Source organism: Telmatherina bonti (assembly GCF_933228915.1).
Source record: "Telmatherina bonti genome assembly, chromosome: 15".
NCBI classification, from domain to species: domain Eukaryota; kingdom Metazoa; phylum Chordata; class Actinopteri; order Atheriniformes; family Telmatherinidae; genus Telmatherina; species Telmatherina bonti.
In genome coordinates this window covers 18,557,852-18,575,398 of record NC_136613.1, presented here as the reverse complement: position 1 = coordinate 18,575,398, position 17,547 = coordinate 18,557,852, and the positions used below count along the sequence as shown (strand labels likewise).

General features: G+C 35.6%; 1 protein-coding gene across 2 annotated transcripts in view; it reads right to left on the bottom strand.

Annotated features, from left to right (window-relative positions):
• The window catches only part of LOC306767005 (glypican-6-like), an 86,977-nt gene that overhangs the window by 43,730 nt on the left and 25,700 nt on the right, over positions 1-17,547 (bottom strand). For both annotated transcript variants that reach the window (XM_079254892.1, XM_079254893.1), the window contains exon 3: positions 8,803-9,194. In XM_079254892.1, coding sequence (XP_079111018.1) covers positions 8,803-9,194 — 392 coding nt within the window. The remainder of the gene's footprint in view (positions 1-8,802; positions 9,195-17,547) is intronic.

Here is a 17,547-nt window from a genome sequence, read left to right as displayed (position 1 = left end):
TAGAGATTTACAAGGATTTTAATCATGGAGCATGATTAAACCATTGATGATTTGTATGTATATCATTTTCCAACTGCATTCTGTTAAGTCACAAATTGCCCAGAGAAATCATCTTTGTTCTATTACTACTTAAATCTTTTTTATTACAGCATGCCAGTGCAAAATACTAATTTTCAGTTCAGTAATAACTCAAGACTTTCTAATAACCAAACACATTTAAGCACTCAAACTGCAGTCACTGCTGATGTGGATTTTAATGTCTGGTCAAAAGAAAAAGGCTGTATCCAGCCACAAATAACCATCAGATAATGCTAACTCAACATAATAAATCCAAACTGTTTCAGTAAAATAAAAAAAATAAAATAAAATTAGAGGAGGCAAAGCAACGTTTGAAGAGGAGGAACTTGCTCTGTTGGAATAGCCATTTGATGCAAAATTGAAACAATAACATTACACAATAATAATAATAATAATAATAATAATAATAATAATAGAATAATATATGCTACTATAAAAAGCAGTTGAGCTTTCAAAAGAATAAAATAATTTCTTTCCACAAAGCAGGAGAAGGCTAAAGTAAGAATGCAAAACAGTATCCTCAGTCCGATTTGTCTTTGGATTACTGTAATAAGGGCTAACAAAGAGGTATTTCTTGCCTAAAATAATAGTTTTACACAATGACTATCACTGGTTGTTCAGTTAATATTATATATATACATATATACATATATATATACATATATATATATACATATATATATATATATATATATATATATATATATATATATATATATATATATATGCTGAAGACATCTAATTTTATTGCCAAGTTGAATGTTTTCCTGACCTGAAATAAACGGGAACATAGCTGAACAAAATACTGAAACAGAACTTCATAGGCTGCTGAATCCATTTGAGTCAGGTGTGTTGGAGCAGGAAAACTTTGAAAACCAACCTTGGACACCCTTTTTCTAGACTTTTAAGAGATTACGCAGTCAGAGAACATGTGGGAATTCAGCACTCAGGTAATTCTTCAGAACATCTTGAAAACAAGTGTGCATGCTGTAACAGTAGCTGCCACATTTTCCATTCTGGTGACCTCCATGCACAACATTGCAGACAATCCAAGTGTTATTCTTTTCAGCACAAAAGAGAAAACATTGTGCGTAGGTAGGGTGCCTCATTGGCCATCCTCAGCATGCTTTAAAGTAAACAACAATTTCCATAAAATACTTCCTGTGTGCTTTAGTAGGGTGCCATGCCACTGTGTTGTTCCACTTTTACAGTGTTGTAAAAACATATCTGAAATGGAGAATTTTCCACTGTAAGGTGCATGTGTGAACAGCAACGGCATGAAAGTTTTGACCCTGTTTTATGTGTAAAAATGGCTCAAGAAATCTTTCTAAGATAGGTGCTCATAAAGTTGTAAGGCAAATCAAAATCCCATCAGATACAACAAAAGACTTTCAGGGAGGTGACTGTTTTCTAGGGATGTGAAACAACTCACGATTCAACTGGACTCCAATTTTTGGGGTTATGCTTTGATGTGGAATCGATTCTCGATTCAAAGAGATTTTTTATTCATTATCATTACACTTAGGTAACAAAACGTGCTAATTTCCCAAGTAACTTTGTCTATAAGCTGGAAAGACATGAGAAATTATTAGGGCCGATTCTATGTAAATTGCGACATGTACAAAACTTTTTGCCAGTCATTATTCTTAATTTATATTTGGGAAAAAACAACATCGTAGCCAGACCTTAATTCTGCTGCATTAATGCCCAAGAAGAAGTAAAAAGATCAATAAAACAGTAGAAATGACAAAAAATGTTATAATAGATTTTTACTTATTTGAATTTTTTATTTTTTTATTTTTTCGATTTGATCCCCCACACCTCCTGTTTATTATTTTAATTTGCATAAAAAGCCACTAAAAAATGGCTGAAACAACTTCTGTTGGCTATGAAAGGCTTATAGCAGCTTTAATAGCATAAAAGGAGGGTTACTGATGACTCACCATATTTTAGCACATTTGCAGTTGATGCAATTATGAATATAATTAAACTTTTTTAAGAAGCAAAAACTTTCTATTTGACAGCTCACAGAACTCAAAATGGTTTTCTAAGACAGGCTGATAAACATGTCAACAACATCCAAACAAATGTAAACTTCAAAGATTCTTTTATGCTTTTCTAAAGAGGAAACAAGTTGGAAGAATTTTCATGTCTAAGCAGTGGGATCTATGCAGCTGATATGAGTGATATTTAACTGGATTTTTTTATTTTACTTGTCAAAACTTCTTTAATGGTCGCCAGGCTGCTGTGTTATGCCGAGCAAATTTGCTTTGTCAAGAGGAGCTTAATGGATATAAGACCCCTTTTGACAATTGAAGTACTATTCTTTTTTTTTTTTATTGTTTTAGAAAAATTGACTACAGTTGAATTTACATCTTAATGCTGGAGCTGCCGAGAAGATCGGGGAAAAAAAAGGGGAAAGTAAAGCCTGTTACATACTACACGAGAAGCGAGAACTTTTTTCTTGTTCTCGAGGCTCCGAGAAGAAAATGACGTCATTTTGTTCTTGCAGACGTGTTTGAGGACAGTTCTTGACACACCGGGCTGGCAGAACTTTTTTCTTGCGGGGCTGCGAGAAGTATCGTGTGATTGGTCGGACATTGGAGGTGGGCTTCGTTAACACAGAGAAAGCATGAAGCGGAATTGCTGCTTCCGTGTGTTTACTGTTGCCGGCAAAACGGATTGTTTTGATAAAACAGAACAGCTTATCGAGGTGGTGAGAAAGTACGAAAATTTTTACATGTGGCAATAAAACACTCGGACCCAGCCGCGTGCACAACCCGCCCTGCCGCGGACGAAGCTGCTCGTTAAATATGAAACTAGAAACTCGGAGAGCGGAAACCTCCACCAAGCACAATGTTTAAGAATCCTTTTAAAACATTCCTGGATCCAAACGATGATCCGGATCACCACCAAAATTTAATCAGTTCTTCATTTTTACATTTGCAACAACTCTTGAAATATTTATAAAATCCCTCCGTAACCTTTTAAGTTATCTAGGCAAAAAGACGCCGGGGAAAACAACCTCCTCGGCGGAGGTAACAACCGGGTTCATTGCACATAAAGCAGACATCGCCCCCCGCAGTGATCCCTCCCCACTGCAGACGTGCTTCTCGTGTAGTATGCATGGACCTGCCGAACAAGACGTTTTTTCTTGTTCTTGCAGCCTCGAGAACAAGAACTCAATTCTTGCGTCTCGTGGAGTATGTAACAGGCTTAAGAGTAATCCAACGCCCCCAAGGCAGAAACCTCCCCCCCAATGCCCAGGAAGAACAGACCCCCCTGGTAGGGCTACCCAACACAGGCTAGTTCATATCCTGGTGCCCAAGACAGACAAGCTCTTGAAAAGTGCCCCACCCCTGAGAGCACAACTTTTCTTTTGCTTTCTGGATCCATGTTCAGTGTTTTACACACCATGTCAGCAAACAGCACAGTGACAACTTGTCGCCTTTTAAACAGGCAACAGATTGGTTGCAAGTTTGAAGACACTTGTTTTGCTGATTTAAAGAGACACCTTAGTTTGACATGTAAGTATAGTCAAATTATTATCTGTATTTATTAGTGGCACCAACATTATTAGCCAGATGGGTTGAAGCAGGACTGCAGCCCTTGTAAGACAGAAGTGGGTAGCTCTGGTGTAGACCAGATAGCAACAAAATACCAAAATACAAGCTTGAGTCTAGAAAAACTGGGGAAGAACACCACTCAACTTTCTTACTTTTGTTAGACTCAGCTCTTAAGCTCTTTCACTTTCTTTTCCTCCTGGGATGCTCAGAATGAAAGCTCTTGGGTTACAGTAGGTGGACCTTGTTTTTTCTACATAAGGCAACAACAAGAACTTAATGAAGTATTTTATTCATTATCTTTTAGAGTGAACGTCTGTAAAGCTGTCATACCCATAAGATGAACAAGTTTAATAAACAAAAACATAATTTTCTTAGCTGTCTTTGATGTTTCTTTTGAAGTGATGCGTTAGCACATTCTGACAATTGGTTGGTTGTGCTTGGTATGAATGTACCTCTTGCAATGTGATTTGGACAAAAGTCAAAGCTAAATGAGTATGGTGACTGTTACAAAGAGCCTTTTACACTTTGCTGTTTGTGAAAAGATGGCATAACATCTCTCCCTGAGGGTTGTGGACATCACATACACTAAGCTGTCCTCTACCTCTGCTTAAGATTTTTGCAACTTTTGACAGAGTTTATGTAGGCTGGTGACTTATCTGAAACTGCAATCAAGCTCATGAGACAAAATAATTGCAGCATTTCACTTTGGCATTTTGGTGTTGAAATATGTTCATGTTTAATATGTTCCACTTTCTTCTTCAGCTCAATTGTAAGAATAATAAAGAAAAAAAAAAAGGTTTTGTTTTGTTTTTTTTTGTTTGTTTTTTTAAATAAAAAGTATAACAAAAGCTTTGAGAAATACTAAACAGAAATCCAGACATATTTTAACTTGATACTAGGGCTCCCTGTGTTTGCTTTTTATTTATTTATTTTAGCAATTCTTTTTTTATTCATTTCATTTAGGTTTAGTTCCCTGTTTTGGTGAAAGATGAAGATTTATTATGATAAAGAAACTCTAAAAAACAGGTGAAATATAAAATTTTGGCTTAAATTCCAATTTCTACCACCACAAGGCAAGACATGACAAGTAACATGATTTTAGACCACTTTGTTCCTAAATTCATTTTGTTTCACATTCCTGCTAAAAACCAAAAATATGGGGTTTTTTTTCTTCTCTTTCCTTTCTTCTTTAAGTTGATGTGTGCTCTGTTGAGAAAATAATTCAAAGTAATATTTTTGCTAATGCAACTTTTAATAATAGGGCATGATTATTTGGACTAATGTTGATTAAGCTTAGTGAACTTGATTGAACTGGATCACACTATATCTTTAAAGTACCTTAAGGTGACTGGTGTTAAATTGACGTCAACAGCTACATTGGAGCTAATCTGTTTTCTGAAGATGCATAAACATTGACATGCAGACAATAGAAGTGACGACTCCATAAACTGAATTAAATGGGATTATAATAACAACTGGGTTTAACTGTTCAGGATGATGATTTACAAATTAAACTAAACTGGAGTAAAATAAGATTGTTTGCCTAATCTACAGTCTGTTATCTTCTCATCTAACCATGAATCATCTGAAGGTGTCTCTGCGAAGTAATAAAGGGTTCACAAACAAACAAGTACTGATGACGGCATTGTATCTGGCACTTTGCTGTTTAGAAACCATTGTTTCACCACAATCGATGTTTCAGAAGCAAAAACTCCCCAGTAAAAGTTTTGTAAGTCTGAGGGCATGAACAGGAGTCAAACTGGAGAGTGGGACATTTCCACGAGCAAAAATAAATCTGAGAGCAGAAACACAATTCTGGACCAGAAGCCCAACATTTCTGGTTGTAAAAGGTGACTTAAGTAAGTTATGTACACAAAAACAAGGAATGGTGCTCCTAAATCAAATAAAATGTACTGCAGATTGAAAATAGCAGTTAAACAGTTATAATAATTTTAAAATATATGGTGTAGCTGTAGTACAAGTAACAAAACTGCCCAAATTTAAATTCCTTTTCTCTCAAAATTTCTCTAAAAACATATTTTTATCAATTGCAGAGTTAGATTACTTCAACTTAAGACTTATACCTATTATTTTAAAATATAACACTTAACAAATTGACATCCACTTTGAGTCATCACACTGACTCAAAGAAATAAAGAAGTAATAGAGAGGACTGGATTTTATCCATCGGCTCTTAAGAGCAAGATTGTCTTTTTGCAGAGTTTATGAAGATTGTAGTATTCCCCCATTTTTTTTCTTATCCAACATTCGTGTTGGTTGAGAAAAACTTATATCTCAGTAGTGCTCCTATGCACATTTAAATAATTTAGATGCTGACATGTTTGAGCCATGTAAGCATATGTGTTGTTTATGTTGTGCATATTTTCATTTTTTTTTAAATTAAAATGGCAGTAATATTTCTGTCAAGTTTAATCTTTTGGTTATTTTAAAAAGCATGTTATTTTGAAATAAATAAATTACAATGAGTTAATTGGAAACAGTACGATCAGTTTGTGGTTCCGCCTTTTTTTTTGTGCCAGATGTGACCTGTCTTTATCCAAGGTTTGCTCACAAAATTACATATTAACTGCTGCAGCAGGATTTTACAGATTATGCCCTACAGAGGGAACCGATCTTTAAAGACCATGTAGATTTATTTGCAGAGACAGACAAGTACCAATTTGGATGCTTTAGGCCTCCAAGAGCTGTTCTTATGGATCGATCTCTGTAGTAGTTTGGAGCCAGCACTGCTGTTCCACTACATGTGCATGTTCTCTTGACCTTGGACATTGGACATTTGACCTTGGACAGAGTGGAGATTGACATTTCATAGCTGTTCTTCAGCTGTGCTCTCTCGAAATAAATCAGATGGCCACACATTTCATAAAGTTTGCATATACAGCTTAAGTCAAGAAGGGATTTGATTCAGTTGCTGGTGTTCTGTGTGTGCACCAAAGCCCTCGTGCCAGATCCGTTCCCATACTTTGACAACAAGAATATCACTCCATAAATGTCCAACTCATTCGCAACAGAGTCATAAACTGAATGTGGTCTCTAACTTCACAGGAAGAACACATGACTCCTTTATCTTACACAAAATCTCTGTGGGCATGTCCTGCCTCAAGCATTGAACATCTGGTGACACACAACTCATCTCTACACATCTTTCAATACTTAAGATTTTCTACAACAGTGAGTTTATATTATAATGATTTGCTGTCTTACAAAATATGAAGACATGTCCTGCCCCCTGGTTAATTAGACCTTTTTTTCCCACCTTCTCCTCACCTCTGTCTGAGTCTGCACATAGCCCTTCAGCGTCATGCCCCATTATGGGCATAAGAGGCCTTTTCTTATGCAATTCAGGAACAGCTGGTATGTCATTTCAGTTTTTTGAGGATATTGGCTTTCATCAGTCTAAAAGAAAAGATGCAAACAACTTTGCTGTCTACAAGCAAACTTGTAAAATTAATGAGAAGTTCTTGAGTATTTTTTATTTTAACAACTTAAGGAAAGCATTGTGAAAAGATAAGGCTGATGGTTTTATATTGTCTACTTATTATGGCAGTGAATGAATTCAAATAACATATGTATTCCTAATGGGTTTCTCCATTAGGGATTAAAATATTTTAAGTTATTACATCATTAAATGGGATCTATCTTTAATAAACTAACAAGTAGTAATTCAGTAATGATTTGCACGTGCTTGAGCTATTTCTGAGTTTCTTCAAAGCACTGTTGGGTTGTGATATATCACTTTATTTGCAAAAAAAAAAACAAAAAACAAAAAACATTATTTACTTGAACTTAATATACTGTATATCCCAACAGCAATAAGCATGTCTGCTACTTTGCAGAGGGGCAGTGAAATAGACACCACTAGCAGAGTGTCTCTTTTCATTATGCTTACACTCAAACTGTCATGATGAGTTTATACCCTGCGGATCAAAGGACTGCAGTCCCAGACACATGACCTGGATCTCAGGTCCCACTGAAATGTCAAGAGGTGAGGCTGGGACAAGTTGGCTTGTGCAAAACACGGGGTATGATCCACTAAACACGTACTAACAACACATCCTCTGTGACTGCTTCTAAATGAGCCTAACCACTATCAAAAGGGAGGGGGAAAGGGGGGAAGGGGAGGTGAAGAAAACATCTTTAAAGTTCACAGAGTGCACTGCAGAGAGGACAGAACAGAAAACGAAAGCTGGATTTAGAAGAGAACAGCAGCGTCTTCTGCGTCTCCCTTTTCTCTCTGATAATTTAGGATTAATATATTTTTATTGGCTTGTGGTTATACTGTGCAGAGGTCTATAAATATTTATCATGGGGATGATAATTGAATCAAACTGATTACAGAAAAGAAAGAAAAAAAAAACCAACAACACTGTATTTTGCAGAGCACTGAATCAGTTCTGCTCTCAACTGCTAAGAAAGCACACAGAAGTAGCTTTGTTGTTGTTTGGTGAGACTAGATTCAAATTTCAGCCTTTTGCTTTCCTTTTAATATACCTTTGTAGACGATCAGAGCTTCACACACACACACACCCAGGGCTGTGTGTTAGAAAAAGCTGCATTAACATTGCTTTGTGTCAAGCAGAAAACTACAGCAAAAGCAGGATTAATGGCTCTTGTGTCCTGGGTGAGCAAATATTAGTCAAGAGAGCAATACATGGTGTTAGCAGAAATGTCTTTTTCTCTCCTCTTTTATTGTTTTGGCATCCCTCTTGAGCAATCCACATACTCTTCAATACTGTTTTCGTGACAACTGAATGATTCGCCTCAAGCATCACATTTTGTTAAGACAGGCATCAAGAGAACCCGCGTTAGTCAGAATCAGCCGGGGAGAAACTAGGAAGGAATGAGCAACAGCAGAAACATAAAATCTGAAGACTTGAAGCTTGTTAGAATTTGTCCAGGATGCAGTTTTTAATCATCTGGGGTTAAATTTAGAATATCACCACCAGAATCCACATGTGAAATCAAATAAAGTAAATATTATTTATTTCATTTTGTCATCATTGTGTGTGTATTCTGTATGTCAGGTTTGTTAAATGACAAGAACAAGCAGCTTTTGTTTAAGGAAAAAAAAACTGTTGTACGAAAATCTTGTAAAATTGCTTTTTTTTTTTTTTTTTTTTTTTTTTTTTGCTTTTACCTTATACACTCTCAGGGCCACTTCCCGGCCAACAGAGAGCCCTTGGACAAATGTGCGTGCGGCGATGAATGCGCGGGTAACCTGAGCCTTCAGCTTCCTGGGCACGTCTCCAAAGGGCTTGAGCTGGTCGGTGTACTTACTGATACACTCCAGATAGTCCTCGGTGATGACATAGTGGGAGTTGAGGAGCGTGAACATACGCTCCAGCAGCCGCGACCAAAAGTCATTAAGCATTTCCTCCAGGTTAACATTTCCTCCTGTGTAATAGCGCTTCAGCTCAGCAAACAGGTTCTCAAAGACCTCAGCGTTCTGCATGTAAGGCTTGCCGTAAGTCCTCACAAACATCTCATTCAGGGATCTCTCTGTGTTCTCCAGCAGCTCCAGGAAGAATTCTGGGTAAATTAATGAAAAAAAACAAAAACATTAATTTTTATCAAATGAACTTTGGCTTGTATTAACAGAGATTTTTATTTTTTTACACATTCAAGTACAGTTGTGTCAAAATAGGTTGCCATTTTAAAATGTAATTCCCCTTCTGCACCTTAACATGAATGGCATATATTGCTGTGGAATTCCATGTATACATTGGAGTATTTGCCTATATGTTGGACACATACTCTTGCATTCTCCTTTTTGGGTCACACTTGACCTATTTGACTTATCAAAAATGGAATGATGATCTGATAATGTTTCTAATCATCTACTGCCAGTAATGATGGTTTAGCATTCAAAAGCCAGAATTCAATTTATGCTCCAAAGCTCGTATAAATTACTGCCAACTCTCGTTCCATAATAATATTGGATACAAGAAGCGCAAAAATCCATTTTTGCATTTAATGGATAAATGTGTTCAATTTAAAACATTTAAGGAGCATTAAACTACATCTGATTACATTTTGGTTTTTTTTTAATACCTCACTCTTATCTTCCCACCTTGCAGGAGAAGCTACACTGGCTGCTGAAAACACATAAAATATGACTATAGTATGTAATAGACACAATATTTCTTAGTTTGGTTTGATTTTAATGAAACCACTATTCTACAAATCATTTAGCCCTTTAGATATAAACAACTACAACTTTATCATACATGAGTTAATGCACAAAATACAAAAATAAAAACCTTTTTTTGGAGTTGTATCAATGAACAATGAGCCACATTTTATGTTAAAAAAACCAATCTCTATTAAACTGGTATCACAATGCCACAGTGCCAAAGCATTTCAGGTGCTTTCCTGTAATTTTCGCTTTTTTTGCATCTCCAAAATAGTTTCCTGTAGATGGAATCATGTTGCCATGGGGAACAGGTTGTACTGGAAGTAATTTCGTTGAGCCAAGACTCTTCTGATTCTTATTTTCATGTGCTTGGTCTGCAGCTGTGTAGATATCACTTGTTTTGTTGTTTGACTAAGCATTGTGTACATTCATGTCCAACATTAACTCTCCCATTAGTTCTGTGTTGGTCAGGTCCTTTTACATTAATGTGCTATTCTGTGTAGTATATAGCAGATTCATGGTTGCCTATAGCCTGCCAGATGCATCACTGTAAAAGACTCATATGAGAGTAAAGTAATTAAGAAATGCCAAAAATCAAGCAATACTCATTACACATCTATCATTTGATTCTGGCTTAATACATCTTAACACATGCATTGATTAGTACTTCATTATGGACTGTTAAGCAACTTGCGTAAGTGGTAAAGAGAAGGGTGAACTAGCCAATAGCAAAACACTAAAATGATGAGCTGATCTGTCTGTGAAAAATTACAAAACATCTCAGCGTTAGAAATCCCTGTAGGAGAATGGAAACCATTGATTCTGAGAATTGAGAATATGACTTAGGTATTCTATCACTTGAGAAATACAGAGACAATGAACAGAAGACTTGTAAATCAGCTGCAGTTGCAACATTTTTTACCCCTAAATATGTTCTCACACAGCTGACGGGAGCGAGGTCACATCTCAACCCCTATGAACCAGGCACATTACAGCCAATTATCATAATGGCACAGACAAAAGTGTAATGGACTTGAAGTGCTCATTAGTTCTGAGCAATGCAGGTGAAATCACAGATTGCAACAGCATTAAAAAAAAAAGACATTATTCTCCATGATACAAGACCAAGTCACATCAAACTAGTTCTATTAAGAGCTCACACATCAGAAAAAAAAACAAAAAAACAACATGCCTCATTTTCAAGGTTGCACAGCACTTAAAATCTTATTCTAAAACATGCTTAGATGATTGAGACAATAGTATTTTTAGCTGCAAACAGCAGGTATTAAAACTCGCTTTATATTGGTTTGGACAGTAAAAAAAAATTACAATCCTCCATGAACATGTTCAGCAAAAAACTGTCTAACTTGTCACATGTTGTGTGTTTAAAAAAAGACTCACTTTATAATCAAAATTAATTATTGTTCATTTCCAGTTCTTATCACGCACCGATGAGTGTTTTGACTGTAACAGTTCCTCTGGGGAGCAGATAAAATTAGCTTACCTTCATATACACTTTTATGGTTATTATAAGAGGATTTGACTTTTTCTTCCACATCCAGCATGATGTAGGCCAAGCCGTTTTTCCAGCATTATTTAGGACTATATAGAGATTAACTACAACAAACATTTATTATTAAATATGCAAGCTCCAAATGTGATCTATTTTGACATGGCTTGTTTGTCATAATGAGAACAGTCAGTGGTGTTGAGTGATATTTATATATATTGATTAACAGCAGCTTCAGAGCAAACCTGACTAAAAAGAAAAGCATTTTAGATAAAAATAGATATCTCAATGCAGTCACTTTCAGCAGATATATTAACTGATTATAGATAATATGATCTAAGTGTAGTTTATCTTCAGTGCACATAGAACATTTGACATAACTCTCCGCTCTGTTTTGGGGTGATTAGAATGAATAATTACTGCACATCTGAATGAATAAGTGAGAAGTGCATCATAACTTATTTGGAGAACATTCAAAAGAAAGACCATGATGCAAAGTATAAAAAAAAAAAAAAAGCTGCAAAATGTCAGAGACTAATATATTTTGGGAGAGCTCCCATAAATCACCATTCGAACACATTGGTAATTAAGATGTTTGTCCAAATGAACGCTTGCCAGAATTACAAACACGTGACACTGAAATACAATATGAGACAGCAGTGATTCAAATACTCTCGAATTGCATAGAGCTCATAACATTTCTCTGATATAGCTCAGTTTGGCTCAGACTCCTCACTGTGTAAACACAGCTCTGCAGAGGTTACATAGAGCTATTCTATGTGATAAAAAAGAAAGTCTCAGTTTCTGTGCTTCTACAGAAATCTACTGATGCGCAGTTTCTGTGATGTCAGACATGTCAGCAGTCTATTTGAACAGTCTTGAAACACAGCCGTCCTGCTTTAAATTTTTAAGCTATATAATGGAAAAGGCAAGTTTCTTGAATGAAATTTATAAGCAGACCACAGCTGAAACAACAGCGGTTATGGAGTCAACCTGATTAACACAACCAGCAGAGGAAGCTGAGGAAGGGATGACTTCTACCCTGAGGACTCATGGGAAGTGGCCTACAGAATTAATTATAACAAAGTCTCCTGAACTGTGACGAGCCAACTAAGGAGGATAATAGGGTTGGTTTTCAACCTCGGTTCAGCCTTCTTATTTTAACTAATTGCAAAGCATTTTGTTTAAATAAAAGTTTGTGCACACACAGCAATCAAAAGCAATGACATTAGAATTAATTAAACTGCATTACGTATTAGGACTGTGGCTGAATGACAGAAATATTTTGACAAATTGATTTCAAAATCTGTGAAAGATGACCTTCCAAGCTGTATTTTGCAATTAATTGTACCTTAAAACATGGGTTAATTTTGTTATGGAACATATTCTGTTAGTTGTGCACATGTAGTTTGAGTAGAATTTAAGAATTAAGACAATGATTTCATTTAATTAATCGTGTCAATATATGACTAATACACTGCCTGGGCAAAAAAAAAGCATTCTATTGGAAAAGCACTGCGGCAATTAATATGTTTAAGGTGGGAGCCAGTTATTTAGCCCTAAATCATACCATTAGTGTCTTTTCATTCCTGAAAGATGTTGGAAAACAAATCCTTTGGTTGTAGTAACCATGTTACTACTGTTCGTATTTTAAAAGAGATTGGTGAAACTGCTAAAATTGGGTAAAAACAGACAAATAACAGTATTGAAAAAGAAATTTGGTTGAGAGAATATCATGAACAGTGGTTCTTTTAAATGACTGGTGAAATCAAATCAAAGAAAATCAACAACAATTTTGGTGCTCACAGCTATCTTTAATTAAGAAAGTTAGAGACTTTGCACATGAACAATTCAAACAAGAGTAAAGGTATTGGGATTTAACAGCTGTGTAGCCTCAAGAAAAACCGCTTATCAGTGGGGCTAATAGAAAATTTGCAAGGGAGCATATTGGACTCTGGAGTAGTGGAAAAAAGGTTATGTGGTCTGATGAGTTCAGATTGACCCTGTTCCAGAGTGGTGGGTGCATCAGTTTAAGAAGAGCAGCAGATGAAGCGCTGCAGCACATCATGCCTAGAACCCACTATACAAGTCCTGCAGGGCAGCAGTATAATCTGAGTCTGCTACATTTAGTCAGGTTGAGATTATATGACCAGTAAAAGTCAACATTTTTCCCGATGCACAAATTCACAATGTGAATGAGTGCTTTAAGATAATCCAGAAAAAAAAAATGTACACATGGATTGGTCAGAAGAGAGGCCTGACCTTAACTCTGCCGAGAATGTTTGAGATGTGCTGACTTTTTCATCATTAATGCAGGGTACTGGTGAAAAATTCATGCAACACAGAAATGAATCAATAGCAGTCGTCAAAATAATCCCACAGGAAACCATGATGTAACAAAAGTTAAGTGAGCAAACAACTGATCAGAAAGGATGATATTTTTTTACCAGGCTGTGTGTGTTTATTTTAAAGGTTCAATAATTAAAATAATACGATACTCTGTTAACTTGCTCTGCTGGTGAGAAAGATGGATTTTTAGGGGTAAAACACACTAATTTTAGTAAAGATAAGTCCCACAACGAAACACATTTTATATTAAAATCATTGTGGTCTAGCATGGATTTTATTTTGACTGGTTTTACATGTATAGATCTGTTTTTCACGTGTCTTTACATGTTGATCTCTCTTTCCTGTCCTGTCCACCCCAATCAGTCGAGGCAGATGGCTGCCCTCCCTGAGCTGGGTTCTGCTGGAAGTTTTGTCTTCCTGTTAAAAGGGAGTTTTCCTTCCCACTGTCGCCTCATGCATGCTCATGGGGGATTGGATTGAAATCAAGATTCAATGCAATCAGTTGGTTTCTATTAGCTAGGCTATTTATGAATTGGCTTGAACTGATGTGTTTGTAAAGTTCCCTGAGACAAGGTTATTGTGAAGAGGTGCTGTGCTAATAAAGCTGAATTGAAATTTTAATAGAAATGACCAGGATGTTATTCATTTTCCACTGAAAATCAACAGCTAATTGGAAAAAAAATACAACTTTAGCAAAAAACAGCAAGGGACTGCTTAACATCTCATGTAAAATATACTAATACATTTGCAAATCAAAAAATTCATAAAAGCTTTGCCAACACGTCGCAGAATCTGACTTAAAGGTCTAACATTGTCTTAAATTGTATTACCCTTTTTTTCTGATCCGACATCTGGTAGGTATCATTCCTTCCTAAGAGTGACAAGAGTGTCAGAACAGCTATCTGTGAAGCCGCACTGAATAAACTACAAAAATTGAATGCAGCCGAGTAAACATGTTATCACCTGCAGAGCACTCTGTGTTCTCTGCAGGACTCCAGCTAGTCAAAGCAGGAACCTAACAATTCATAAGTGACAACTCAAAGTGCATAAGATAACACACAAGGCTCAGTATTTGGCCTGCTTGAATGCCTCGCGACTGTACATGAAACCAGCTATTCTGCCGCACTAGGACTTTCACATGGCAATCACAAGCTTGGCCATTGATTGGTCTGTCAAGCAGTAACCATCTACAGGGAGCTCCTCTGAGTGCTGTGCTGCTGTAGAGAACATGACAGGCTGACCTTTCATGTCTCCATTTCATTGTGTTAATTCCTGTGGCCAGCCCATGGTGAGTCACACAATGGCAGTTATTCCCAGATGGTACAATAAAAAAATAAGGAAATCGATGTCAGTGACTCAAATCCAATATAGCTATGTTTACTTCTATACTATTTACTAAACAAACACATAGCACATTGTAGAAGTATCAAGGCGCTTCAACTTAAACTCTCTAAACTACTTATGCCTCAGATTATAATACTTAATAGGACTTTATAACCACAGAAATACTTTGCTGAGTGAACACGTAAACCTTTCCAGGACAACTAAGGTGCAAAAGTGTAAAAATTAAACAACCTTTAACAACCTTCCAACAACACGGCAACTATGTTATTGTTGGCATCAGTGGCTGCCAACAATAACAGCGACTTCATTACATAGAAACACGGACCACATTGATATTCTGCTTGGAAACCCAGCACTGTGGTGTTTGTGGCCAAAAGAGTAAAAAAAAATGATTAACAATTACCAACCCTGACTTCGTCCCTAATGAGCGTGGAGGGAAAGGATTCCCTGGGCCAGCTGTTATTTTGCCTACTTTCTCTGACTAACAGCATGTGTCATAAAACTAACCATAATAAATAAGATAATTAATTACCAAATAGCAGAAAATATGGCTGCATGTTTTGTAGCATTTGTTTATTTTTTGAAGATGGAACAGTTTTAAAATTGCTAACTGTCCTCGACACATGCGGTGGTTTTCACTACAAAATAATGTATTATGAGACTTTCACACTTTGTTCCCAAAGCAAAGATATTTATCTCGATTATCCGCATCTTTTAATTGTATCGTTTATTCTAAGTCTCCCATGTTTTTACTTTGTTTTGCCACTTTTTATGCTGACAAATTCCCAACAAGCATAGTTGCTGATGCTCCATTTCACCTTTCACTGTTCATTAACCTAATTTGTTATGTTTAAACAAGAACCAGATGCATATAAAAGGCGTTCATAACGACTGCGATGACGTTCTCTTTTTTTCTGTTTTTATTATTAGTTTTAATAAAATACATTTACTCAAATTCAGGTCTACTTGAATATCCATTCATTCATTATGGTATTTATGATGTATGCCACATGTTTGCAAATGGCTGCTTTAGCAAAGACATGAAGAATAGCATCATTAGACAAAGACAGAAAAGAAAAGGCAACAAGCGACAGAGCAAGCAACGGATAAGAGTCGAGATAAAACTGTTATTTACTGAATTGACTGAGCTCACACTGCAAAAAAAATTCTGAAGTGCATCTTTAAAAGTACTTGGAAAAAAATCTAAAGTGCAGCAGCCAGACATTCAAGTTTGCAAGATGCCCTGGCAAGACATCCAAACTGTTAAGACTTTCTGAATAAAGGGATAGCATATATATATATACATATATATATATACACATATATATATATACATATATATATATACACATATATATATATATACACATATATATATATATATACATATATATATATACACATATATATATATACACATATATATATACACACACATATATATATACACATATATATATACACACACACATATATATATATATATATATATATATATATATATATATATATATATATATATATATATATATATATATAAAGTTGAGCTTCAAACATTTGACTCATTCCAGCTAGGAAATCTTTAAGGTAACGCTTGAACCCAAATTGGGAAGGCTAATGTATGTTAAAAACTTTTCTTTTTTTTAAATTTTTTTTACTAACATTCATAAAGAATTATGTACGTTTACAGTCAGTGCCAAAAGCAGAGTTTCTGAGAGTTACAGATATCTCCATACTCCATGGTAACACAAATACCAAAGTCATGGAATCATTTCAAAATGCAGGTAGGACAGTCCTAACAGGTGACACGTATCGTATTGTAACAAAAATGTTCTTACAAAAACTGCACATTTTATTACAAATGTATCACTTCTCATTTTCCCATAAAAATGAACCAGTAGTTATGTTGTACACTGCACATTTCTGGAGTTTGTTAGAATTATTATGTTTTCTTCAGCAGTCAGAATATGTTTGCATTCAGCACCACAACTATAATGCCTCAGGCATTTGTGTGTGTGTGTGTGTGTGTGTGTCGGTTTATCAGTGCATGGAAACATGTTGGCAAATGTAACATTATAATTAAATTGCCATTATCTTATAAATAAAAGATACTAAATGTAAATGAATAAAATATTGTTACAATTACTTTGCTTTGAACCACGGAATTGGATAGCATATTACAACAAAGGTTAAAATTAGGTAGAGAAAAAAAATAGATCTATCAATGAGCAGCGTTTATTATTTCATGAATATTACAACCTATAAATGGTGACTGAAGTATTTTGTGAGATACCTAGAGCAACCTACCCCTACCTCACTGAGGGCAGTTTTAGCATCACATTTAGCAAAATTACACTTTTTTTTTCTTTATTGTTGCTTTTAGTGTAAAGACTATGCAAGCTATGTTTTATTTTGTAATATGTAAATAAGAGTGTTTATAACCATAATTTGGCTGAAACTGCAATAGAAATTAGACTTGTACAAAATTTCAGAATGACTGAGATGTATAAAGACAAGCATAGGTATCATCAGCTGTATAAATGTGG